General features: G+C 41.0%; 4 protein-coding genes across 5 annotated transcripts; all 4 read left to right on the forward strand.

Annotated features, from left to right (window-relative positions):
• Positions 1-1,708: 1,708 nt before the first annotated feature.
• csnk2b (casein kinase 2, beta polypeptide) lies at positions 1,709-5,302 on the forward strand. Of its 2 annotated transcripts, none has more exons than XM_084696116.1 (7): positions 1,709-1,870; positions 2,398-2,478; positions 2,693-2,795; positions 3,028-3,143; positions 3,229-3,304; positions 3,533-3,722; positions 3,965-5,302. In XM_084696116.1, the coding sequence occupies exons 2-7, from the start codon at positions 2,407-2,409 to the stop codon at positions 4,053-4,055; spliced, it is 648 nt and encodes a 215-aa protein (XP_084552242.1). In that variant the 5' UTR covers positions 1,709-1,870; positions 2,398-2,406; the 3' UTR covers positions 4,056-5,302. The 2 variants fall into 2 exon arrangements, with proteins under 2 accessions (XP_084552242.1, XP_084552244.1); XM_084696118.1 differs by lacking the exon at positions 1,709-1,870 and adding an exon at positions 1,876-2,017.
• Positions 5,303-10,929: 5,627 nt separating this feature from the next.
• LOC146295291 (prostate stem cell antigen-like) lies at positions 10,930-19,109 on the forward strand. Its single transcript, XM_084696120.1, has 3 exons — positions 10,930-11,123; positions 17,150-17,260; positions 17,686-19,109. The coding sequence occupies exons 1-3, from the start codon at positions 11,072-11,074 to the stop codon at positions 17,910-17,912; spliced, it is 390 nt and encodes a 129-aa protein (XP_084552246.1). The 5' UTR covers positions 10,930-11,071; the 3' UTR covers positions 17,913-19,109.
• A 363-nt stretch (positions 19,110-19,472) lies between these two features.
• Positions 19,473-20,940, forward strand: LOC146295292 (uncharacterized). Its single transcript, XM_084696119.1, has 3 exons — positions 19,473-19,615; positions 20,061-20,171; positions 20,329-20,940. Exons 1-3 carry the CDS (start codon positions 19,564-19,566, stop codon positions 20,565-20,567), a joined length of 402 nt encoding a protein of 133 aa, XP_084552245.1. The 5' UTR covers positions 19,473-19,563; the 3' UTR covers positions 20,568-20,940.
• Positions 20,941-22,790: 1,850 nt separating this feature from the next.
• On the forward strand, positions 22,791-24,684 carry LOC146295293 (uncharacterized). The gene is made up of 3 exons (XM_084695871.1): positions 22,791-22,990; positions 23,511-23,621; positions 23,921-24,684. Exons 1-3 carry the CDS (start codon positions 22,939-22,941, stop codon positions 24,139-24,141), a joined length of 384 nt encoding a protein of 127 aa, XP_084551997.1. The 5' UTR covers positions 22,791-22,938; the 3' UTR covers positions 24,142-24,684.
• Positions 24,685-25,668: the final 984 nt, after the last annotated feature.

Below are 25,668 nucleotides of genomic sequence, written 5' to 3' on the forward strand. Positions count from 1 at the left end.
CAATTGAAGCAAAATAAGTTTGATATGATGTCATGACGAAATAAGTAAATACAAAATGTTTGGCTTCACTATTTACTGTTCAGGAAATATTTTTTTGCTTCAGTAGAGAAGTGTCCACTTTAAGCACTCCTATATAGTATAAAGACCTGGTTGGTGTTTGTTTATTTAATGAGCCAAGTTACACACGATGCGGCAGCAGAATCTGCTGCCTGAGTATTGTACTTCTATTGTACTATTCAATCTGCTCTGCTGTTCCACTACTTGCAGGCATGTTCACTTCTCAGACACATCCACATTGTGCTGTGTCTGTGACTCCTCAGAGAAAGCGGGACAGGCAAGCTCCACATTTGGGGGAAGTATTTTCAAAGCGCACATTACTTCAAGATGACCGTTTAAGTGCTGAGTCGACACAAAAGCTCTCTATTGAACTGAATACTGAACTTGGAAGGAGGGGTGGCATAGAGGAGCTGATGCTGCCACCCACCCAACATGAACCATATTTCCAAACATCATCTGCAAGGAACAAAAGCTATCCAAGAGTATTACAGGAAATCCTTTTGTATCCAAGCTTGATGCACACGGGTGTTGTCACACAACTCACGAGATGGCACACTGCTTGATTTGATAGTGAAGGCAACATCAGTTGAACTAGATCAATTTTAAATGTTTTCTTTTTTCATCTGCATACATTTCACTGCTGTAAGTTGGGGTTTGTTTGTTAACCGACGGCCACAGTTTTCAAGACTAGCTTTGGGATGTGAATAGGGCTTTTGATTGAGTATGATCTGTCTGTGTGCTTTTTCTGGTGTCTACAAAAACTGAGGGGTGGAGAGAGGGCAATGTGGATGGCAAACACTCTTGCCTTGTTTGTGCACACTTGGTTTGAACAGATATTACGAATATTCTACATGTTCTTACATGCATTCAAGAATATTTAAATTTGTTTATCCAAGTGAAGTACACGCAGGGGAAAACTTTTCCTGTTTTCCATCTCAGCGCATTTACATTTCTAGCATATGCAAAAAGTAAGTCAATGAAGTGGGGTTTTTATCCCCTTTCCCCTAAAACTTCCACGAAGCATGAACACATGTATGGGTGCAGCCTGCCTTGCCTGCAATACATTGGTAGCGATACACCTGACACAGGCTCTGAAAAGCCCTCCATTTTTTTCTGAACTTCTCAACAGTGGTGTGCTCTCATATATGTACCCATGTTTAATGAAAAAAAAGTGTATTCCTTAAATATTCAAAGATTGTACTATATTTCCAGCATTACCAAGGTACCTGGAGTGGTTCAAGCTGATTAGCATTTATGGTTTATTAATGGAACCGTAATATACACACATGTATGTATATTGGTATGTATCTAAGTTTTGTCTACCCCAACTTACATTCCCACCAACAAATGTTGCCATTTTTTAAGTTCAAGGGAGCAATGTACAAGCAGAGAAGTGTCTTATTATAATAAAATTATACAGAGGAAAAAAAAGTTAAATAAACTTCTTTTGTTTTAATGGAGATATCTCTTATGTCTGAATTTATGATCAAATAAAAAAAATCTATAGTTGAAGCAAACGTTTTTCAATTTTACTCACTGACGCATAGCCCAGGCACAAGGCCGTTGAAGTTGCATTGGTAGCTCACCATACAAACTACAAAACCCATACTCCCTTTCCTACGTCTACTGTAGTTTGTCTCTGAATTTGAACGTCATCACTTTACGAGTTCGCTAACTGGCTGCTAGCAGCGAAACGCCTATCTGCAGAGTAATCGTAGAGGGACTGTGTCAATTTCGTTTACGATTTGGCTACCTATAACTTAACACATTTGAATTTTTATATTTTATTGGATTGAAAAACGTTTAGGAGGGGGTAAGCTGTTTAATTCACTCGTGTTTTTGTATCTATATGAGGAAACCAATGCCGACAACAAAATAGATCAAATTTCATGCGGCCTAGTTCAACGAAGCGCCATATTGAATTTCACATCGGGGCTTAGCAGCGTTAGCTTAGCTAAAGGTATTTTATGTGCATTTAGATTCATGCTTTAAAAAAAAATTATATCAACACTGTGGCTCTGCGATGAGTTTGTAAGGTTATTAGAGGGTAATAACTACAACGTTCTTTGTCATTTGGAAGACATTCTGTTGGCAGTTCTTATTAATTTGCTAACGTTAGCTTGCCTACTACTGTTGTTAGCTTATTCTGAAAGCTAGCAAAGAACTATGTCAAGCTTGCTGCCGGCATGAGACAATCAATAGTTTAACTTTCACTTGATGTAAGTGAAATTAAATTATGGCATTAGCTACCCAATCCCGACACAAAATGCTACAGATACAATTGTACCAGTGTACTCGTTAAAATATGGCTCATTGACTTGTCTTGCGTTCGTCCCGCAGTGTTTCGAGATGAGTAGCTCCGAGGAAGTGTCATGGATCTCCTGGTTCTGTGGATTAAGGGGAAACGAGTTTTTTTGTGAGGTATGTCATAAAAAACACAACCGGACAACGCATTTACCATGCCCTTCTCTTCAATCCACGACCATAGCCAGGGACAGCCAAAAATGTTGAGTGCTTTGTCTCTTGTGCCCTTGATTGGAAATGCAAACACACGTCTCAGAAACAGCTCGTTTCTGGTTAATGTACATACTATATCTCTCACACAGCAGTGATCTTACTTTTACTTCCGTGACAGGTGGACGAGGACTACATTCAAGATAAGTTCAACCTGACTGGACTTAATGAGCAGGTTCCTCACTACCGCCAGGCCCTGGACATGATCCTGGACTTAGAGCCAGGTCAGTGGCCACACCAAGTATTCTACTGCTTTAGTGTTTGTATACTACTATAACTGACTATAGCACACCTAAGAAAGGAATACCTCTTTGAGTACCTTGTAGTAAAAATCCATGAAACAAAATGTTGATGTATTCATGCATCCTATAGTATGTGAAAGATATTTGTTGTGTTTATTCATACTAAGTTGCCAGACATTTCCTCTCCCCTCGATCTGTCCTTTGCCTCTCACAGACGAGGAGTTGGAGGACAACCCAAACCAAAGTGACTTGATTGAGCAGGCAGCTGAGATGCTGTACGGTCTGATCCACGCCCGCTACATCCTCACCAACAGAGGCATCGCTCAGATGGTCAGATTTTCGCTTGACAACATTCCCTATTCATTTCATAACCCGTACCGGGAATGTGGATTTAAGTGGAATCTCACTCTTTCAGCTGGAGAAGTACCAACAGGGGGACTTTGGCTATTGCCCACGTGTGTATTGTGAGAACCAGCCCATGCTGCCCATAGGTGTGTATTACTAGTGGGGTGTGGTGCACTTTGGTGGCTTTACTTTTACTTGATGCACATGCTTATAGCCAGCTAATTTTCATTGTCATTTGCATACTGTTTTGAATAACAAAAGTAATTAGGTTTTATGCACGTCTGACCCTGTAGTCTTCGACTTTCATCTTCCTGTTGTTATAAAAGTAGAAACTGGTGTTCTAGTACAATCCTATTGTCATCCTCACTCTCCAGGCCTGTCAGACATTCCAGGGGAGGCTATGGTAAAGCTGTACTGTCCTAAGTGCATGGATGTGTACACTCCCAAGTCTTCCAGGCACCACCACACAGACGGGGCCTACTTTGGCACCGGTTTCCCCCACATGCTGTTTATGGTGCATCCTGAGTACCGCCCCAAGAGGCCCGCCAACCAGTTTGTGCCCAGGTACGGTGCTGCCATCTTAAACACAGACGGCGCTCTTAAACAGCTCTTAAGAAACACTACTTGTTCCTAAATTGCTCCTGAATTTGAGATTCATGTAACATTAACCTTTTAGTACGTGAATACATGAGAACCCCCACATAATTAACACATTTGTTTTATTGTATCTCTTCAGTGGACGATCTGTTCACCTTTTCATCCTCCTCCTATTGACTGAATGACTTCTCCTCTGATATCCGCTTTAGGTTGTACGGATTCAAGATCCACCCCATGGCCTACCAGTTGCAGCTGCAGGCTGCCTCCAGCTTCAAGAGTCCAGTCAAGGCCATCCGCTGAAGCCAAGAGAGGAGGGGAATGGGGAGAGAGGGTTGGGGGGATAGAAAGGAGAGGAGGGGTCATCTTAACGTAGCTCCACATGGATGCCCCTCCTCCTCAATCAGAAGACTGTATTATTTGGGTTTAGATTAGGACGTTTGAGAACAATGTTTATAAGAGTTCAGTGTGAGCAAAGCGGGACGCACAGCTGTTATTTCTCCCACTAACACACACACAGACACACACACACACACACATACACGTACGTACATAAGAAATCCATGCATCTACCTTACCAAACTCAACAGTGCCAAAAACAGGAAGAGGCGATATAGAGGAAGTATATTTGATGATTGGCTATTGCACTGCTGCTAGTCTCTGTCCATTCTGGGCCACATTAGCCAGCCAGACCAGCCAATTTCTCCACCCTCCTTTCTGAGTTGTACTGATGTCCTGTCTTTGGCACAGTTTGGTAAAGGGTCATGGTAAGGCTTCACCACTGGTTGATAAACTTCCTTTGTCCCCTTCCCTATGCCCAAACACTGGCTGGCATGCACAGAGGCAACCTGCTTGCTCTTGATGATTGTGATGAGCATCACTACAGTGATCATCACACTATTGGTGCAGACTAGACTTTTTCCAGACATTCACAAGGTGTTTTATTCTTGTGTGACATTCAGGCTTTTTTTTTTTTTTTTTGTGTGTATCAGTTATTTACATCACAAATGAAATCTAATTTACAGAAATTGTAAAATAGGGCTGTGAAATTGTACCAGTTATACAAAGCATCATTGGAACTGATAAATGAACTTTTTGTTTGTTTAGCTTAGTAGAAACTCCTCCTGTGTGTGTCAGCTAGTGTTGACATCATCCTAAAAATACTGCTGTCAGCCCTGGGAGAATGTCAACTGTACCATGTTCTAATGGGCTGATGCTACAATAACAGAACATTTTGTTCTCCATAACTGCACTGATTTTAACAGTGTCCCTCCACATTATAGGATTATTTATGTGAAGACTTAGAAGACAGAAAGTCAGCTTCTAGATTGGTAGGAACTTTTTGTTTGTGACACTGCAGGGGTCGGTCCCCTAAATGTGTCCCCCACCTGTACTTATGTGTCTGCAAAAGTTGAACGCTTGAGATATTTTGATTTTCAGTAAACTTAACAGGATTCATCAAGAGTATAATTGCTGTTTGTCTGGGTATATTCGCAACTGTGGCAGTGTCACCAGGATTCAGAATTCTCAATAAATATTTTCTTTTCATAGATTTGTGTTGATCTAATTATGTTCACTTGTTGTGTTTGCCATATGGTCTATCTCTTCCTCATACCACACAACTAGAAGGATATCCGTTGCTTCAATGATGCCTGATTGGTGTCCATTTATGCCATTCAGAAAAAAAGGTATAACATATATGGAAAATATTAGAATATTCGACACCATCTTTCAAAAATGTACTCAAATACTGCTGTTCTGCCTCATGGCCACTGTGTGTCAGTGGAGAGCTTAAAGCCATAAAAGTTAAAAGGACTTTACTTCAGCAACAAGCTAGATATGGTACCGAAATGTGTTTTTTGCTATTGTGACTAGACTAGGCTATGAAGGTTCAAATTCCCCTTTTACACCACTCTGCTTCAACACACACATCAGGCTACAAGGAACCTTAGCTGTGTTCACTGGCTCTTTACTGAAAATTGTAAAGTTTACTAACTTGTTTTTCCAGTTATTTTCCACGTTCTCTATTGTTCCTCAAACCTATTGAGCTCGCTTCCAGTACTTCCTTTATTTCTCAAAGAAATAGACCAGGCTCAGAGCAAACTGCCTTTGTTTGTTGTGAAATGTATATTATACTTAACTCACAAACACCAGGTAGGACATGTGCTCTTTGCTAAGCTATGGTATCCTCATTCCTAATTCACAGACTGGGAACTTCCATGAAGCACATCAAATGAAGAAAAGCACAATGAAAGAAGTATGACATACACTGTCACAGTTGTTTTATAACACTGACATTTATCATAATTCCAGTAGATGAAGTTAGAACAACAACAGAGCCAAAAGTACAACTGCAATGATATTCTAAAAAGACTGTTACCATCTATTTCTTAAGAAAAAATGCTTAGAGTTTTCTTCAGTATTGAAATATTTGCCGTATCAACAACAGGTTGCAGCAGAGAACAAGCCAAATGTATGGACATAAAGAGAACCAGACAGTCAGTCTCTGGTTGAAAGTATTGTCTGGGAACTTAAAACAAGACAGATGAAACTGCAGTGTCCTAAAGGTGAGGAAGCTGGGTAACATGATCTGTTAGGACAGACCAAACGGTTAAGATTTGTGGGGTAAACCGTGGAGCTACTTAGGAAAAGAACCAGTTTTCTGGAGGGGGAGAGAGGAGTCAATGGCAGTTGTTCAGGGTGTGGCCACAGAGGCATTCCATGTGATACTGCCAAATGGCCCACAGAATAAATATTGCTCTATTTTAACATTTAAAAATGTTCAAACAATAATTCATAATTCTAATTTAAGACATAATTCTATATACATTTACCATGTGATAAAGACAAAATTCAACCCCCCCCCCCCGCCTTTTGTTCTCATCTCCATAATTATAGTTGTTGACGAGTTGTGATGTAATGACACACAAAAAAAAGTCACATATACTTGTTCTAAATTCAACTTGTTTTCAAGGGAGCAGTAACCATGTTACTTTCCATAGAGTACAAGAGGTGAGGCAGGGAGGAGCGAGTGGGGGAGGAGTCCTTTTTTGTCTCATAACTTCAAGCCCCAACATTAAGACTAGATTCTGTTCCTTCTTTAATCCCTCTCTCCCTCCCTTGAAACATCTCTTCCCCAATCGGATCCCTGGTCTCACAGGGAAACTCAAGTTTGCTCTTAGTCTCCCATTAACAAATACCAAAAACTTGTGTTTGTGCAGAAGTGGTTGAAGTGTACACTCTCTGGGCGACGCCCTCTTAAATAATATTTGAGATAATATGTGTCTTTGGATATGGAATTTGTTCTTTCACTGAATTGTTTTATTCAAATAATAAGGGAAATCAGGGAGTGAAATCAGGGAGTGTAAGGGAGTCAGATGGCTGGACGGTGAGGGAATCGGGCTGGTAATCTGATGGTCGCCAGTTCGATTCTTGGCTTTGCCAAATGACGTTGTGTCCTTGGGCAAGACACTTCACCCTACTTGCCTCGGGGGGAATGTCCCTGTACTTACTGTAAGTCGCTCTGGATAAGAGCGTCTGCTAAATGTAAGAATAAATAATGTGAAAGTACACAAAGTGCTTTTGTGGTGTCTATATGTATATGGAAATGTGTGGAAGGGTGGTTGTACACAACCTGGAATATGGAAAACCCTAATGCCATACAGTGAGTAAGGGACAGTAAGTGTCAGACTGTCCTAGTCTTAATTACAGAATGCCTGTTACTCATAGTCATGTGAAATTTTATCAGCCACACCCTTAGGAGCAGCAAACAACATCGTTCTCTTGGCTACACACCACACTCAACAACCCAACCATTCCAGCCATTGTCACCCCATTTTTGTGACAAGTCTTGATTTCCTTATATTTATTCTCTATTGAGGAGAGATAGTGGGTTTCAATCCTCATCCATGTGTCCTAGAAAGGTAGTGTTACACAGCGCAGTTATTAATGGAGGTCTATTCAAACAAGCAGATTGAGAGCTGCACAAGGGCAGCCACAGATCTCACACATCTGACAAGGAAATATGATTTAAAAAAAGTTTTTTTTTCGTGCAAATGGTTTAGATAAAAAAATGGACTAGAAAGTAGAAGTCTAGGGTCCTTTTGCACCACACACACAACTGACTACTATTCTAATGATTGGTGAATAATTGGTGAGCATTGCTTGATCTGCTGAATGGAAAGGCACAGGTGATTTAGTTAGGAGATAACTGAATAAATTCTTAATATATATATTTATTGAATGAAGGGTACATTGGGGTTGTACAGAATAAGATTACAAAGGTATAACTGAATAAATTCAACTGGCTTACACAGCTAGAGAAATATTGTTTAGGCAGAAAGTAATTTCAATAACAGACCTCATGATTTAAATATGATAGATAACAAGTTTCCTATTACCTTTGCATTTCATACTGAAGCATATAAATATCAATTACGGACTACATTTTGATCATGAACACATACATCTTAATTACTTTGAAGGTTATTTTATAGGCTGCTCAAGGAATCATTGGAGGAGAGGTTCCAGAACCATTTAAATGTCAGATACCAAATTGTTTACAATGTTTGATGTCTTCCTTTGTCAGACAGACATGGATAAACCCTCAATGGTTAGTTTCTACATGCGAGAAATAGGACAAAGCATAAAAAAACAGATTTATATATTAATACACTTTAATCCTACATAGAAATGGGTACAGATTTCATTGAGAGCTATCCAATTCATGGCTGTAAAATAAACCTGTGGAAACTGTTCCTTAGGGTTAGGGTTCAAATTTCACATTTTACTGTGGAGGGGGGGGGGGGGGGGCAAGGTGTGGCCAGTGTTTAATCAGTGTTTAAAAAAAATGGAAACAAATGATATTTAAACATTAAATACTTAAATTTTGCTTTACATAAAAATCATACAAATGGCTCTGGCTCTCCCTCTTCCCGCTCCTCAGCTCTCTCAATACCTTGATATGTTTCTCTTACTTTTTTTAATTTACTGGGGCAAAAAAAGGCTGCAATGTCCCTTCCTCATTTCATGATGACTACTAGAAGAACAACGTAAAAAAAAAAGGCCACAGGGGGGCCACAGGGGGGCCAGGGACATTGTTAAAGGGGCACTGGCCCCTGTAGGCCCCCGTGTAGAACCGCCCCTGAGTGTTTGTAGTTGTGACTTTGTCTCATCTTCACATAGTGTGAAGGTGAACAGAACAGTTGAGAGTTGTTTCTAGACAATGTCAATAGTTTACTACAGTAGAAAAATGTGTCAGAGAATTTAGAATTAGTGTACATCTAAAATACATACTCAAGGTAATGACTGAACAAATAACACAGGTTTTTGAAGATAATCTTTGCATATTTGCTTTTCATAAGTGCAGCTAGTTCAGGCAGGGCAATCGGGCAGCGCACGTCATCCGCTCATTACCACACCTGTGTTAGCCAGCACAAGCCCATTAGACCACGTCTGATAAGATGCATTAAAAGGCTGTGCGGATACGCACACACACTCACAATGCACTATAGAGAGCATTCTGACTGGTTGTATTACAGTGTGGTATGGGAGCTGCACAGACAGGGACCGCAAGGCCCTACGAAGTGTGGTCCGTTCTGCTGAGTTCATCATCGGCAGGAAGCTCCCAGCCCTACAGGACACCTACCATACACGTTGCCTAAGGAAAGCCGGCAGGATTCTAAGAGACTGTTCCCACCCATCCTCAGTCTCTTTACCCCGTTGCCTTCTGGCAGGCGTTACCGCAGCATCCGGTCGCACACACGCAGACTGGACAACAGTTTCTACCCAAGGGCCATCAGGTTTCTGAATGGACACTGATATGGACATTGATTTACTGCACACTAGTCACTTATACACTGTCACTTTCAGCTACTGGTTGCACTATCAGTAACATTGCACTACTGTACCTCACTGTGCCGCCATCAGGCTCCTGGATGGTCATTGACGTAGTCACTGATCTGCAATTTTGCACTATTGTACTGTACTCAACTTAGGTTAGAATAGGGTATAGGGTTGGAATAGGTTTTATGTGCATTTACGGGTTAGTATAGTGTATTATTTATTGCTATCTGTATATTTAGGAAGTTTCACTTATTTAAGCTCAGCATATGTCATTTATGTATGTGTTGAATCGAGGAGACAGCGAGTGCTTCCCTTAGATCATCCACTCCGCCAAAGTCAAACCTACAGGTCCATGTCATGTAACAATAAATGCTCAAATCTAACACGTGATTGTCTTGACCGAACTCTCCTATACTCTCTCATAGAAGTTCACTTGTTTTGTATTTTGTCTTGAAAGTCAACTTGCAGGCCTGACTAATACAAACGAGACTCTTGCCATAGTTACAGATATATACTTAATATTGCAAGACTAGACTTGTCTGAAAACAGGAGACTGCATCATCTGATTTCAGCTCAAGACTTTCCTAGTATTGGAACAATTGTGCTTGACTTCTGGCACTGAGGGATCTGTTCTGACAAGTCTCAGGTTCAGCACTATGCAACTCCTTTTTAAGGTATGTGTATTCGTTTGAGTGACGCTCTTCTCACCCTTTACAATGTCATAAGGGATGATGAATATTGTAGTAACCTGTGTTAAGGTAATATATAATTTTGAAAATCAGTCCAGAATTTACAACTCTGTTTTAAGTATCAGGGAAATTACTGTATAGATTTTACTCAAACACAATCAGTACCCCAAATTTATTTTAGGTAGAGATTTGACAGGGTCTCATGGAAAATCTAGTCCAAATATGGAAATGCTGGGGAACCCTGGTAGCTCATTTGTTAATGGCTTGTTCCATTAAGACTTATACCTAATGCAGGTGTCCGGATTTGAATGAGGCAATTTCTTGCAGGTCTTGCCCCTCTCTCTCCCTGCATTCCTGTCTCTCCAACTATTGATAAAGATGAAAAAGGCCAAATCTAAACATACTTATACACTCAATCAGGTATTTTAATCTGTGAAAGACAGATTATCACAGTAAATCCTCCAACACTGGTTTCTCTCTGGTAACAATATTGTTCCAAAGGGGTCAAAAATATAAGTGGACTGTGTGAAGTGAATGTATGTGGGTTAAGTAAATCCCTCAATCAATATCTCTAATTTGCTACACCTGCGAGAACAGGTGGGCGAGAGACAGGGCGTGGGATTTTTGAGGGCTATTGAATCACGGTGACGTTGGGAGAGCGACGGGAAGGGAGATCATAAATAGCGGGTCGGTTGACAAAACTCGTTCTATGACTTCAGTCTAACGGTCTACTTAGACACTAACGAAACTTTTTGAGTTGACGAGACAGATAGTTTGCATTTCATAATGAACAAAATTCTTCTCAGCATTTTCGCAGCCGGACTATTGTTTTCAGTCGGTAAGATGAAGAAACCTTTTCATATTTAATTATTGCTTTCAGGTTTAGGCTAACCTAGATAGGCTGAATGGAATTTGTGTCGCCAGCGTAAATGAGGGGTTTAATTAGATTATCCATACAGGCTAACCTACATAATGTTTTTGGGCAATATGGCATGCACATTTCAAATCAGGGTTTTGGCTGGTCGTCCGACTGGTTTTTAAGCGTTGAACCGTTATCATAGTTACCCATTGTATTTTTGGGATATGCTACTAGGGGGAAATTATAAAGTAAACATTTACTGACCAGTTTGGATGCCAATCGATATGCCAAAACTGTTTTCGGGAAGGCAGCACAAATTCACCCCACCTAAGCTTGGGTACAGACCCAACCTGCAAATCATGTCACAACCTGTAGACCTACTTCATTGCCTAATGTTTGATTAAATATGCTACTTGTGGTTTAGATGTCTTCGAGCTGAGTAGGTAAAACGGAAAATGTTTGACCTTTGAATATTGTTGTTGCAAAGAAAGCCCAGACAAAGTCTCCCGGTCAGTTGGGGAAAATACGGGCTTTGCAGCAAAATGGAACAACCGATCACATCCCTCCATCTACACCGACCGGACAAAATGTCTGAAAGGAATTTGGTTTGTCAATTGGTTTGTGTTGGAGTAGGCCTAGGCTGGCCTAGCCTATATCTTTTGGTATCGGCCACACGTAAGGTGGGTTTGTGACTTGCCTGAACAGCAGTGGGACCAGGGGTTACAGATGTGCAATTTTGGTACGCTTGTGTTACGGCCTGAGGTAAATGCCAGCTGTATTTTAGGCCTAAACCTACTTTTAACAGGTCTTAAAATGTGACTCAGAAGGTCAACAGACTACTCGAGTGTCAGTGAGCTTTGTGTCTAAGGTAGAAAGGTTATAGTCTACATGTACATGTCTGACTTTCTCCAATTTACATCCGTTTTCATGTTATTGACATTGTCAACTCTTATGTCTGATGGACCCATGATGTTGCCGTCTGAACCATTTTTTGAACCATCTCAAACGACATTATGCGTCTGCCAGTATTACACACCACGATGCCCTCTTGTGGATACCTTAATTGTGCATGCCGTAAAGCAGGGTTGGGGTGGGGATGATATGCAGTAAATGGCTCGGCCCGCTGCCGTTTGGCCTTAGGCTCTTTCCCGGTGAGCCACCAGGGTATGTTGGATAAATCATCTTATGATTGATATTAAACACTTAACCCCACCCCGGGCCCAACCCCTCTATACAATAGCCTACCTTGCATTAGAGTCGGTAGGTGGCAGTAAATGAACAAAAGAGCGCATTTGAAAAGCTGAAAATTACACACCCAAGTCAGAGCCTGTTTAAGGAGAGCCTTGCCACTCCCCATTAAGCCCCATTGTACCGAATTTGGCTGCAGTTCCACCAGAGTTTCACTGGGGGTGATCGCGAGCGAGTGCATGTTGAATGGGAGTCTATGAGCTAAACGGCTAAATTTGTCTCTTTCGCCTGATTGTCGTTGAGAACTCCGATTTGATTGTAGTTTTTGCGTGTTCAACATGGATTATAGGTCGAAAGTTGAATGAACGAGTACTTATGTCCTTTTGATTTCTTAAATGTTGTTGCCCATAACACAGCATTCTGCTAGGCTAATGAATGCTGATTGGTTAGTGAAGGACTGATACGACTAGAGCTCCCGCTTGATGGCATCCGCAGCGGAACCAGAATGTCAGAGCATTAGCAACAACATTAGCAAGCCAAAACTCTTTCTAGCATGTGTATTGACAGGGAGAGCCTAACCTGTCAGCTGTGTTGTCGATGCCCTGAGAGAAAAAAGTGACCAGAGCTTGCCGTAAAGCAGTAGCTCTGGTCGAACGATGTGTATGACGTCAATGACATTTTCAAAAGCTGTTTAGAACAGAAAGGCGACTTTAAAACAAATTTAACAGCCAGCAGTGTATAATTTTTGCCTCCCCTTTCGAATTCAGAATTCAAATTACAAGACAAAAAATTATATCCTGAGAAGTGGATTTTGAGGGGTACTGTCAGGCCAAATAGTGTCCTACCTGACGTCACAATGCCGTTCCGAAGCAAGGATGCGCCTGTCGCTATGCCGACCTTAAATTCCTGAGATATCTACGCGTGCTAGCAGGAAACTGTCATGGTTTCTATACTGGTTACTAGGTAGGAAGTTTTGTATTAAGGCTTATTTAAAACAGTTTATTCTACTCTACTATTTAACGTTTTCACTCGTTCGATAGCTGGTGCTAGCTAGCTAGTTTTCGTCAAAAAAAGTACTTATTTAGCATCAATTTTACCAGACCGGGAAGGCAACACGTATAGTATTCTACCTGCGCGCGGTGCTGTCTCGGGAATGTCAAACGAGTGAACGTTAAATAGTAGTTAGAGTAGAATAAATTGGTTTAAATAAGCCAAAATACAAAACTAGACATTCTCTGGTCTGACCAAGTCAGATTTTGCAGGTTCATTTTAACCGGCCAATCAGCGAACAGAGGGAGTGGCTGAGAACGATGACGTTTGTCGTGCGCTGGTTTGTGTTGTAGTTCCGTAATGGCGGCGGAGAAAGATGCGAGCGAAGCCATTCGGTCCGTTGTGGCAACACTGCCGAATATCTATATACTGAAGCCAGAGCAAGAACAAGTTTTGCTGAGTTTTGTTGGTGGCCATGATGTTGTGGCCCTCCTCCCAACGGGGTTCAGGAACTGTGTACTTTTCCAGCTACGGCAGCTAGCTCTTATTAGCCTGGCTTCCAGCCCAAATTAGCCCCGCCACAACACAAATTTGGTCGGGAAGTTGGGTCTGGAGGGGCTTGTATTGGGGACAAACCAGGAGCTGGGCGGACCAATGAAATTGCCAGGGCGGGGTTTATACGATGATGGACAGATGATCAACAGTAACGTAATCCACAACGTCACGAAAGAGCGCTTGGGTTGAATTCGTTTTCAACAAATAACATATTACGTTGCTATGATTGGTTGTAGGTCTATCCAATTGAGCGAAGAGGCATTTGTTTTGAGTTCTGTTTAAACATGCCCCATAGTCACAGCCCAACGGAGAGTTATTAGACTCATATTCTGACAAGAATTATGAGTATCACAACGTCAGGCTAAGCTCTTATAGTAGTGGTGAAGGAATTGGCTAAGGTGAACGCTAGCGATTGGTTATGGCAGATCAGAGTGGCTCTGGGCAGATCCAATCGTTTTAAACTTCAACAGAGTACCCGCCTACAAGAAAGTCAACACTTGTCAATGGAGCAAGGCCAGACTCTGTACAAATGAAACGTACGAGTCTAGTTAGGACCAGGCTACTTTCATAGGGAGTGGCCAGGCTGTCCTTAAACAGGCTCTGGTCGCAGTTCTCCCCATATTAAACATTCTCTGTCTGTAGCCTACTATTTGACGCAGATTTGTGCTTTTTGGGGGGGGGAAGAAGAGTTTACCAGTATATCATTTTTAACCTTTACTTACAAGTGATCCCATTGGGAACAACCTGTTTGGAAAGTATTTCTGATGAACAATTGTACGAAATGCGAATGTAAAAAGACATGCATGACCATACAATAGCATGTTATTTTAGAATTAATTAGCAAAACTCATGTCTATATTTAATTTTTTGGCGTAATTAAATAACACCTAATGACTTGTCGAGCTTTGTGTCGATTAGGAATGTTCAGATGTCTTCTCTCCTCAAAGGGGGTGATACTGTTTCAGAATAATTGCACGTATGAGACAACCCATCTGTTTTAGTAGGTGGCTGTTGTTGTGGTAAACATTTCACAAGCCTTTGATGCAACAGTCCATCTCTTTGTTACTGTGTGACCAGTGGCGGATTTAGTGATTTGGGGGCCCCAGGCGAAGACGGGCATGGGGCCTTCTTAACTCCTATTCCTACTCTTTTCAATCCATATAATAATTATTAATATATATAATATTGATAAGCTATAGCAGCCTCAGTTGAAAAGTTGGATCAAATGAAGATATTGGGCAATCTGGTGAAAATGTTCCTAACCTCTGACTTTGTCAACTTTTTCCCTTCTAGTGATATTTTCAAGCATTTAGCTTACTCATATTGCATTAATTCATTAAGAACCCCTTTTGAAACAAGCTATTGTAACAACATTATCACCGGCAGTATTTCAGATGGAATCGCAATTCAAACAGTACAGTACCATCTGTTTACTGAAAATATGCCCCCAAAAACCGTAAATAAGCTTGACAATTATTTAGGGGGAAATGGCTAATTCAAAAGTTTGCTGGAGGCGATCATTATCAGTAACAATGCCAAATCTGGTGTCAGTCTAGAGCCCTGCGTGGAGAAGCTGACCCCGGTAAATTGTGCTACGAGCAAGCTAGCCTAGCTGCTGTTGCTAGCCAAACTTCACTGATCAGCACTTGTGCTAGCTGCCGCATCATTGGATACCAGCGGAGAAAAATTTAGTTTCCTTCTGTAGTTTCAGTTTGGCAATTACTTGTTTACTCTCCTATTTTGTCTTTCTTTTGTGCTCGGCGAGTTTGGTTACATTTAGCAAATTGGTTTTTGTATTCACTCTTCAACTGTCTCACATTAACCAACTAAAATGATGTGCTTTGCTGCGCAGTTGCTGCAATCGATGGAATAGTCCACAGTAGTATCGGGTGGGAGGGGAAGCCTGGTTTGTCACAAATGGAATAAACGCTCTGTTGGCATCTTAGTTGATACTTTTGTGGAAGGTTATGACTTTTAATCGATTTGTATTATTATAGTTATTATGGATCATATAGTAATTTTATGTAGACACCCCTGGCATCTAGGGGCCCCCTGGTAGCTGGGGGCCCCAAGCGGTTGCCTACCTTGCCTAAGTCCGCCCCTGCGTGACTCATCCTGCTCCCAGCCTCTGTGTACCCAAAAACCTGTGGAGTCACTTGAGTCATCTAACCTTCATTTGGAAATGATGTGCCATAGCAGGAATGCAGCTTGGTATGTTGGCACAACCAGTCAAGTGGGGGTTTTAGTGTGGAAGTCACGAGTGCCAGGAAGACTCACCAAGTAGGTTTTTTGGAGCAGTGAAGTTCAGGTCTTTCCAACAGTCACCTACTGAGGACAAGTAATAATCTACCGGTGTCGTCTGTCAGACTTGACATTTACACTTAACACTTGCATTTAAAGTACAGTGACTTGGAGTGAGGTAATGCAGTCAAAGCTGTAGTAAGGCTTAATGGGTGTGGTGTGTTAGGAGGGTGATGTTGCAACCCTTGTTTTGTTGCTTGTGGGAAATTCCATTTGATTTTAGGGATTGGTGTGTCAGTCAATGCTTTGTGGGTGTGGCGCTCGTCAAACTGATTATTTTTTTTACTAAATTGGGGTGTGACCGAAACTAGTTTTGGAGGAAGATGTTGGCAAGCAGTAGTTTGTTTTATGACCACCCCCCCTTTTTGTTTTGCCTCTCATTGTTACCGTTTCATTATCAGTTTAATTAGTGAAGATCATTTGTTCTTTGTCCATAGTAGCTTAATTTCAACAACACAAACTCAAGCTGGTCTGTGTCGTGAGATTCATGTTGTACAAAAAAGGCAGATGCGGTTGGATTGTGTCGCACCAGACTTGAAATACAGGTTGTCCTCCTGTAGTAGTGATGAGAGGGATTAACATGGAGTTCAGGCCTACGGTTACCTTCAAGGCAGCTTGGGGACCTTGACATGAAGCCCCTTTGAAATTAAGGTCTGAGGAAGATCCCAGACACGTTCCATGTGTTCCTGCTTCTCCAGTCTTCTGAGGCCACTCATAGCCCCACCCAATGCTTCAAAAAATCTGACTTCAGACAAAGCTGTCCCTTTTTGACAACATTGTGAGCTACATAGGTCTCAAGAAAATAATAATAATATTGAAATGTCGTCAAAAATAACTGCTGTACATGGTTTCCCATTTTGTGTTGATTAACAGTCTATAATGTGACAAATGTTGATTAGTGAAAATTAATAGACTTTCTGACTAGTAATGGACACTTGTTTTGTTCCCTGCTCCTTTGTTTCTCATCCCAGGCCATGCTCTGCAATGCTACAAGTGTGAATTTGGCCTAGGGAGCCTGTGTATAACCTCCAAAATCACCTGCGATGTTGGCCAGCATTGTTTCAGTGGCATTGGAAAAGCAGGTAAGGACCCCAACATGGATGCCTGGCACAGGTCAGGGTTGTGGCAGTGTCTTGGCTTCCCAAATCGTCTCTTCCCCCTACTTTGGAAATTGAATCCTGCCTGCAAATATGGTAGCCGCATGGCAAACGTCATGCGTATTACTGTTTTGTGTCTGGTCTGAGTCACCTGTTAAAGTCCCTTGTGACTCAGAGCTCAGTCTACTGCTGTGCTGACGGAGTGAAAGGCTTTATATCAACCTGTCCCTTTTCAGGTTGTAGTCATTTCCATATACAGTTAGTAAGTCAGACCTAATGATGTCTGTTAAATAAGGTATTAATAAGCAAAATTGTTGCCACAAATGTTCAGCTGTCTATATCCTCATTTGAATTGCACAAGTGCAACAGGCATGCATCTTTTGATTTGATCTGTCTCAACCTTTCTTCAGCATCTGCCATCGATATCAAGAGTAAGGGCTGTCTTGCTGTGGCTGAATGCAACAAGACGTCCAATTACAATTTTCCTGGAACCTCTAATGCCACTGTCTACTCTGTGACCAAGACCTGCTGTGAATCTGACCTTTGTAACACTGCTTCCAACTTGGTTCACCTCAATACCTTTCCCCTGGCCCTCCTCACCCTCACCAGCTTCCTTGTGACCAAGGTTCTGGTGTAGGGAGCATGAATGCACCCCCCCTCCAACACACACACACACACACACACACGGTAGTAAGATATATCCTTCTTGTACACAATTCTCATTGATTACCAAGAAACTTATGTATTTATCATTTCTCCTCAAACTAATACAATTAAGGGCATTTTGTCTCTTGCTTCTAGCTCTATGTAATGAATTACTTTAGGATTGCATCTCGAGGTATCCTTTGTGGAAATATTTGTTTAAAAGGCTTACTTTAAAATGCGGAGCAAATATGCGTCACACTCTTGTATTGTGTACTTTTGTTATGGAAAGCATCATGTCTAACCTGTTTGTCCAACTAAACTTCTCACTGATACTCGAGTTCAGAAGGCAATAGTACACCAGGGTTCAATACAATATCAGAAGGTTTCAGTCTTTTGCCTCACTTCTTCATCGAGAGTTGAATTGCTTTGTATGCTGACAGAAATATTGAAATGAGCCATGGCAAGGAACCATTTTGTCCACCAAACATTTCTGGCATTGTTTACACATGACTTCATACTTAAGAGTAAGAGAGTAATGGTCACCACTGCCTGTTACCATATGCCCAGGCTTTACTATGCAGCCAACAACTAGACATTGAATAAGTGATTCACTTTCTAGACTCATAATTGTCAGGGATAGGATAAAAGCAAAAAACGTGTTTTTCTTAAGTTTTTTTTTTTTCCTATAGGAATTACTGGATCATTAATTGATAATGAAGCTTGATGACTTTGCCAGTTCACCTCTTGATACGTTTGTGGGGCTTTTACTAGCAACTGCATTTCCAGTTTGATCATTTCTAAAAAGATTAATAAATGCATTGACCAGCTTTTCCTAGAAAGGACCGTTGATTGCGATATCTTGATTTAACTTTGGATCTTGTCGTCTTTCTGCTTGTTTCTCAGTGACCATTCTGCAAGTTTAATGAGATAATATTGTGATTGTATTTATCTTGTAAGGTTGGGAGAGAAATGTCAAAAGCCAGACTGGTCTTTTTTATCTTCTGGGAGTCTTTCCCGATTAACTGAAAATGGTGTGTGGATAATACTGGCTGGTACAATCAGGAATTACTTTCTTGTTTAAGTGCACATCCTCCTGAAATGTTTCAACTTCTAAGTGGGAAATTTGTCACTGATGGATGTCTTTCAAAACTATGTAAAGAATTCAATAAATGTAACTTTTTAAAAGAAACTCTCCTCTTTAGTGGTTATTTATCCACTTGGGTCATACCTTCTGATCTGCCTAACATTGCTTTCTTTCTCAGCTGGTTGGTCAAACAGGTTTTTCATGTCTTCTGAAACTGAATTTTAATGTCCATGGGGTTCATTTTGAAATGAGCGATTCTACAGTTTGAGACTAATGCTAAACATGCAGGTAGTGCGATCCTCTAGGACGCTTGTCTGGGACTTCTGTGTTTTGTAGTTTCCGGTTTCTTGTATGTTAGGTGGGTGGTCTCAAAATCCTCTCCTACTGACATCACTCTCAGGTTGTCTTCTCACCAGAAGAACCTCCTACTCTACCATCCCCTCTGGCAGTATATAAACACGTGGACAAGACTACTTTCTCACTCAGCCTGTCATTTCATCCACCCACCTGACAAGTGAACAAGCACAACAAGATTATTTGCAAACAAGAAAATATCAAGATGGCAAGGATTGTATTTGGAATCATTGCAGTGATTGCGTCCTTTGTTCTGGGTAAGGTACATTTATGTATACATAATGTATAAAAAAATTAAATCTTTAGGAGTAATTTAAGTGGTAAGTCATTCAGATTTAAAGTCTAGGACATCCATCACTTGTATGGGGTTAGTTCACTTAAACAAATGTACAATGGTAAATCTATATGATCCTTCAGAATTTGAAGGATGTTTGTTTTTGGTGTAAATGGTAAGGGCATCCCTGTCACATGAAATTGAATGATTAAGTATTTTAATCGTCATCTCACCCAATGCTCAATGTTTCATTTATTGTATCAGTAAAAAAAAAAAAGTTAATCCCTACAAGAAGGTATCTTGCCTTGCTGTTTTAGTAAATAAGAATGTCCTTAAATGACTTGCCTGGTAAAATGAATCGGAGTACCATGGTTGGTGTGTGGTCCGACCATGTGTCTTAACTTACAACGACTTCATGTGATTTGCAGCGGATTCCCTTAGCTGTAATAAGTGCACCGTGGGTCTGTTTGGGTATTGTGTGAACTCTGGTCAGGTCACCTGTGAAACCAACAGCAGCTCCTGCTACACGGGGAAAGCCTGTAAGTATATCTTCCCTTAACCAGCAGTCAAAATCCTATTCGTTACACACACATAGCACAACCATCCAGAATATAGACCCCTTTTCAGAAATTAATGCACATTTTTCAAACCAACCCTCCCCCTCCTTTCTCTTACGCTTTTCTCTTTGTCCACCAGCTTTCCCTGGCATCAGTAGCTTCAGTGGCTTCAACACCCAGGGTTGTCTGAAAGACACCACCTCCTGTAACCAAACCGTTAATGGCACCATCTTGGGAGCTAGCTACACGGTTCAGATCTCTTGCTGCGAAGTAGACAAGTGCAACCCTGTCACCCTTAGTGGCGCACCCTCTTCCAAGCTGTCCCTTGGAATGGCCCTGGGAGCCGTGGCCATGGCCACCGTGTGGGGGAGCGTCTGATTCTAGATTGAAGACCCCAAAAATCAAGAATCATTCTTTTCAGTACTCCTAGACTACTCATGAGACAATGCTTGAACACAATAGTGTTATCAATGACTGTGTAGTATCGCTTTAATCTTGCCTTTCAACCTTCAAGACCAGTGCAAAGCACTAAGTATCCATGGTTAACTGACACTGGCTATTTTAAAACAACGGTGTAAGCTGGACTCTGTCTTGTTTCTAAATGTTCTCATCAAGTGTTTGTATGATGAAATGGTACGTACTTGTATGCTATATTTTAAAGCCTTTTATATTTTATATTTTTAATTTAGGTAATTACGGATCCACTTGTCTTTACTTGAATGAAATCAAAATAAACACAATTGTACAAATATATCCTTGTTTGAAATTTGCTTTTTCTTCCTGTTATCATGTTAGTGAAATGACAGTATAAACAAAGAAGTCAAAGAAAGCTCAAATTCACCTCGAGTAAGAGAGATACTGTAGTTAATTAGATACATTTGGTGTTTGGGATCAAAAACGCATCATAGCTCTGATTTGGGCAAAGCTGGTTCTGGCAGGGGCCTCGGGCTGCACTCAGCGTGTGATGTCAGACTCATGAAATCGACTACTAGTGTGTTAACTGAAGCTCACAGGCCTTCCCCTGCAGCATTAATACTGTATGCATTCACAGACCTGAACACATGCTGACACTTTCTGCAATGCTATGTACCTGCAAATTGTGAAATTGCTGACACTTTCCACCAGCCCCAGCTCCTCCATGCTGTCTCTGTATTGTTTCAAAAGAAGATTGCTAATTAACTGCAATGTAAACTCTGTGTTTGACTTTGCTGACTATTCATTTGTATAACTTGTTGGGAAGATTTTCTTCAGCTCTGACTTGCATCTTTCTGATATCGCCAACCATCTCTGGAGGAAAGATCTACTTACTATATTTGCTCCTCCGAAGACCTTTTCCTTTTTTCTCTGACTTTGAGTTGGACCATGTCTTCTCTGAGGGTTTAGGTAGGTTATTGGTACTGATCTGTGGGACTCTGTAAAAGCTTTGGTATTTTGTTTGTTAAAAGCATCATACATTCAATTTGATTAGATTTCCTGTCCACACGTGTATATATATCATATGCTGCCAGCCTCATCTGAATACTGTGAAAAGGCTTCACATGCCTTTTCGCAACACCTTTGAAATCCCCACTACCCAAAGAAGTATTGTTTGCAAATGGCCTCTTCCCGCTGCTATGGGTTTGTGCCAAGAGATGTGTACACATCTACAGACCATGTAGACCAACCAGTTTTTTTGTAAAGTTTTTTTTTTTTTTTACCTTTATTTAACCAGGAGTCCCATTGAGATTAAAAATCTATTTTTCAAGGGAGACTTGGCCAAGACAGGCAGCAACATAAAAACACAGTTAAAGACAGAAGAACACAGAATGAGATAAATTAAAAGAACCTTAAGTTAAGTCAGTCACGTAACCTGGTTAATTTACATTCATCGAAATTTTTGGGAACCTGCCTCTATTTCTTTCATTTTAGATTTAAAAGCAGTAAGTGGTATCAGTTCTTTGAGTTTTAAATCATTCTGCAACATATTCCATGATAAGGGTGCACAATACATTAAAGCCCCTTTTCCCATTTCCATTCTGGCATTTTGGACAGCGAGCATAAAGAAGTCCTGAGAACGCAAGGAGTATTGTCCGGCACTTTTCTGCATGATAAAAACTCAAGGTAGTTTGGGAGCAAACCAAGGATTGCCTTATAAAGGAAAGTGTACCAATGACAAAGCCCACCATCTCTCCCGAGCAGGCCATCCTACCCGAGAGTATAACTCAGTGGTGAGTCAGAGCTTTACAATTTGTAAAGAACCGCAGTGAAGCATGGTAAGCTGTGTCCACCATATGAAGACAGTTATCAAAGGCATGCATATATAAAAGATCACCATAGTCCCAACACAGGTAAAAAAAAATGTAGCAACTCATCGCTTTTTTTTACATTAAAAGAGAAGCAGAGCTTTTTCGAATTTCAAATATGGTGTCAGTTGGTTTCCTGTTGGAGGTGTCAACACACCTATGTTGTCGAATTCCTTTCAATGTCCTACACCCATGACCAGCAGCTCAGACAAGGAACATCAATTTTCAACATAACACGTGCCATTCTCAGAATACCTAACAATCATGGAACCTTTAAATCAAGGCCATAAGCACCATCTTACCCAACTCCAACCACACCTTGAGGATAAATAGAAGGTTGCGGCCACCAGATTTCTCATTCTGAATCTGTCTTACTTTGTCCAATCCATCCATTTGGTCTTGTGGGATAGTCTCTGAACACCAGTTGATTATTTTACTTGGCTGATACTACTTCTACCAGGATCAAGATGAACAAATTTCTGTGGGCCTGTGTGGCTGTTGTGGCTCTTGCTGTTGTGGGTGAGTTGTACTCCACTGTATTCCATCTGGTCAAGTAGGGTTTAACAACTATTTTAGGTAGATTCCTTATGATATAATTTTACTTATTCCGAATTCTACATTACTGTTAAGACCTTAAATCAAGAATCACTTAAAATAATATTTCATAAATGAGAAATGCTTTGAAGCAAAGTTGAATAACTTCCTAATTATTGGCGGGATGAACGTGAATTTCTATTGTCTCATTATGTAGTTGCACTGAATAAAAAATAGTAATCCCAAAGACTTTATAGGACTCTTTCCTCCTTTAGCCCGCACATAGTCATCACTGTCACCAAGTAGTGCTGGTCAACAATGGATAATTCAAGGATTACGTTACCTTACTCATAAACAGACAAAATGATTGGTTGGTAACATGGTGAATCAGGACTAAAGGTGTATTGGTTCACGTCTCTTCATCAAGCTTTTGTGTTCTCACAGCTCAAAATTTGATTTTATCCTCCTCCCACCCCCCCTTTCCCCACTCCTGTCCTCCTTCCAGCTGAGTCTCTGACCTGTAACACCTGCAGTGTTGGGGTCCTCAACACATGTCTCTTGGGTTCTACGGCAACATGCTCTGCCTCAGAGCCTAACTGCTACAAGGGCCAAGCAAGTAAGGGGACTTTGCATTACTTCTCTAACATATTCAACCGAGTTAAACAAGATAGAAATCATTCAACAAATAAACAACCCATTTTTAATGTACAAAGAAATGACGTAAACGATGATGTCATACGAATAAATGTCAAACTTAAACAAGAAATTCAAACGACACCTTGTTTTCATAATCCATTTTCTACAGTGTATGCCAAATTGTCACTGATCTAGTTAAGCATCTGTGACTTCTCATGTGTTCTCTCAGTCCACTCCTCAGTCTTAACTGATCCCTAACCCTCCCTTCTGTTCCTTCAGCGTTCAACGTCTCATCAGTCGTCAACCTCTACACCAAGGGGTGCTTGGCCTCCTCGTCCTGCAACACCACCACGTCTGGTAATATTCTGGGCGCTGGCTACACCGTGTCCAGGACCTGCTGCAGCACAGACCGCTGCAACGGAGCCAGCTCCATCCAGCTTCCCCTGACAGCTGCCCTGGGCGCAGCCCTGGTGGCCTTGTGGAGCAGCCGGGCCTTCTAATCCAGCTCAGCCTCTTTGTCCCTGGAGGATGACTAACAGAGAGGGACTTTTTATTTACCTTTATTTACAATGGGCTCAAACTGGTTGAACTCGTTTGAAGTATGCAATGTTTATTCTGGTTGGTTAGCTTTTCAGCCAGCACCTCTCAGGCACCTTTATACAACATTATTCTGTCTTGTTTGTTCTGTCCACCCAGTCATTGTGGTGGGGTTGATTAAACATTCCCAAGCATTATAGCTCTTTGCTTCATCCCATTATGTATAATTCACACTGTTCCTCACTGACAATTACTGTAAAGGACTATTTCTGTATTTTGTGAACCAGTATGTTACCATTTAGCCTACATAATGTGTTTGACAACAATCATTAAAATATTTCTAATCTTTAAAAAGCATATACATAGCCTACACAGTGCTTTATCTTTTAATGGAAAGATTAAATAAGTAGATGTTCTTAATATGAGTCTCAAATTCAGTTAATGTATTCTTAAGGTGTACTGATGTTTGGTTGGTAAAGCAGATTGAGAGAACAAGAGTCCAGTAAGTAACCTGTTCTGCCTCATTCTTTCTGTCCTTTCACCCTCAAAAGACATAAATGCTGGAAACTGACGTCATCCCTCATTCCAACCAGCTATTGGTACACAGGTTGTTAATTTAAAAGTTTCCATTGTCCATTCCTGTGGAAGAACTTCTGCAACTGCAGAGTGGTGAGTGTATCCCAGCAACGTGTGCTTATATACACAGTTGCAATGCTCTCATGTAGTCTTGTGAAAAACATTTTCATAAACTACTGAAAAGCTTTCACAGTTACTAATGAAAGAATTGTGCGCAATGAGACCACAAAATGTCAGATCACTGGCTTAACCGTGTGGGTTGAATAACGGCATAACTGGCTGATTAGGCTGGCCCTTGAACAAATCAAGTACCTGAAGGTACAAAAGGGGATTGTGTGAAAGGAAGTAACTATGCAGTGATTTAGACAACTTAAATTGACAAGACTGAGATGGAAGTTTATCAACATGAGATTATGTATAAATAATGGAGACGGTCAACACCCCCTATAAATTGCTACATGGAGAAAACATTCAAGGATTTACTCAGTGCCTCTCAGCTGCAGTCATAAAAACACCTGAGCAATGCAAGCCAAGTTTCATGACATTAGAGTCATCATTGGAGGGATAGAGGCAGGAATGTATAATACTAATGATGTGCATAAAGTCTTAAATTAAGACACCCTAGGCACAATCTCCAACCTTCCCCCACCTCAGAAAGTGGCCCCAGGGAAAAAGGCCTATCAATTTGTCCTTCCCTCTTCCATATGCTTATGACACACTCATTTGAATTTATTGTCATGAACACCCCATTATGTTCAGAACCAATAGGAGCCCCCGGATCTTTATCGGTAGTAACTTAAGCCTTGTATTTTCACAGATGCTAGATAAAGAGACAAAGGTTTAACAAAAGGGAGAGGGAAGGAAGAGAGCAAAGACAGCAGGGGAGGAGAGGCGTGAAAAGGGCAGGAGTGGAG

The sequence above is a fragment of the Hypomesus nipponensis genome, chromosome 4, assembly GCF_054491055.1.
Source record: "Hypomesus nipponensis isolate SF chromosome 4, ASM5449105v1, whole genome shotgun sequence".
Taxonomy (NCBI): domain Eukaryota; kingdom Metazoa; phylum Chordata; class Actinopteri; order Osmeriformes; family Osmeridae; genus Hypomesus; species Hypomesus nipponensis.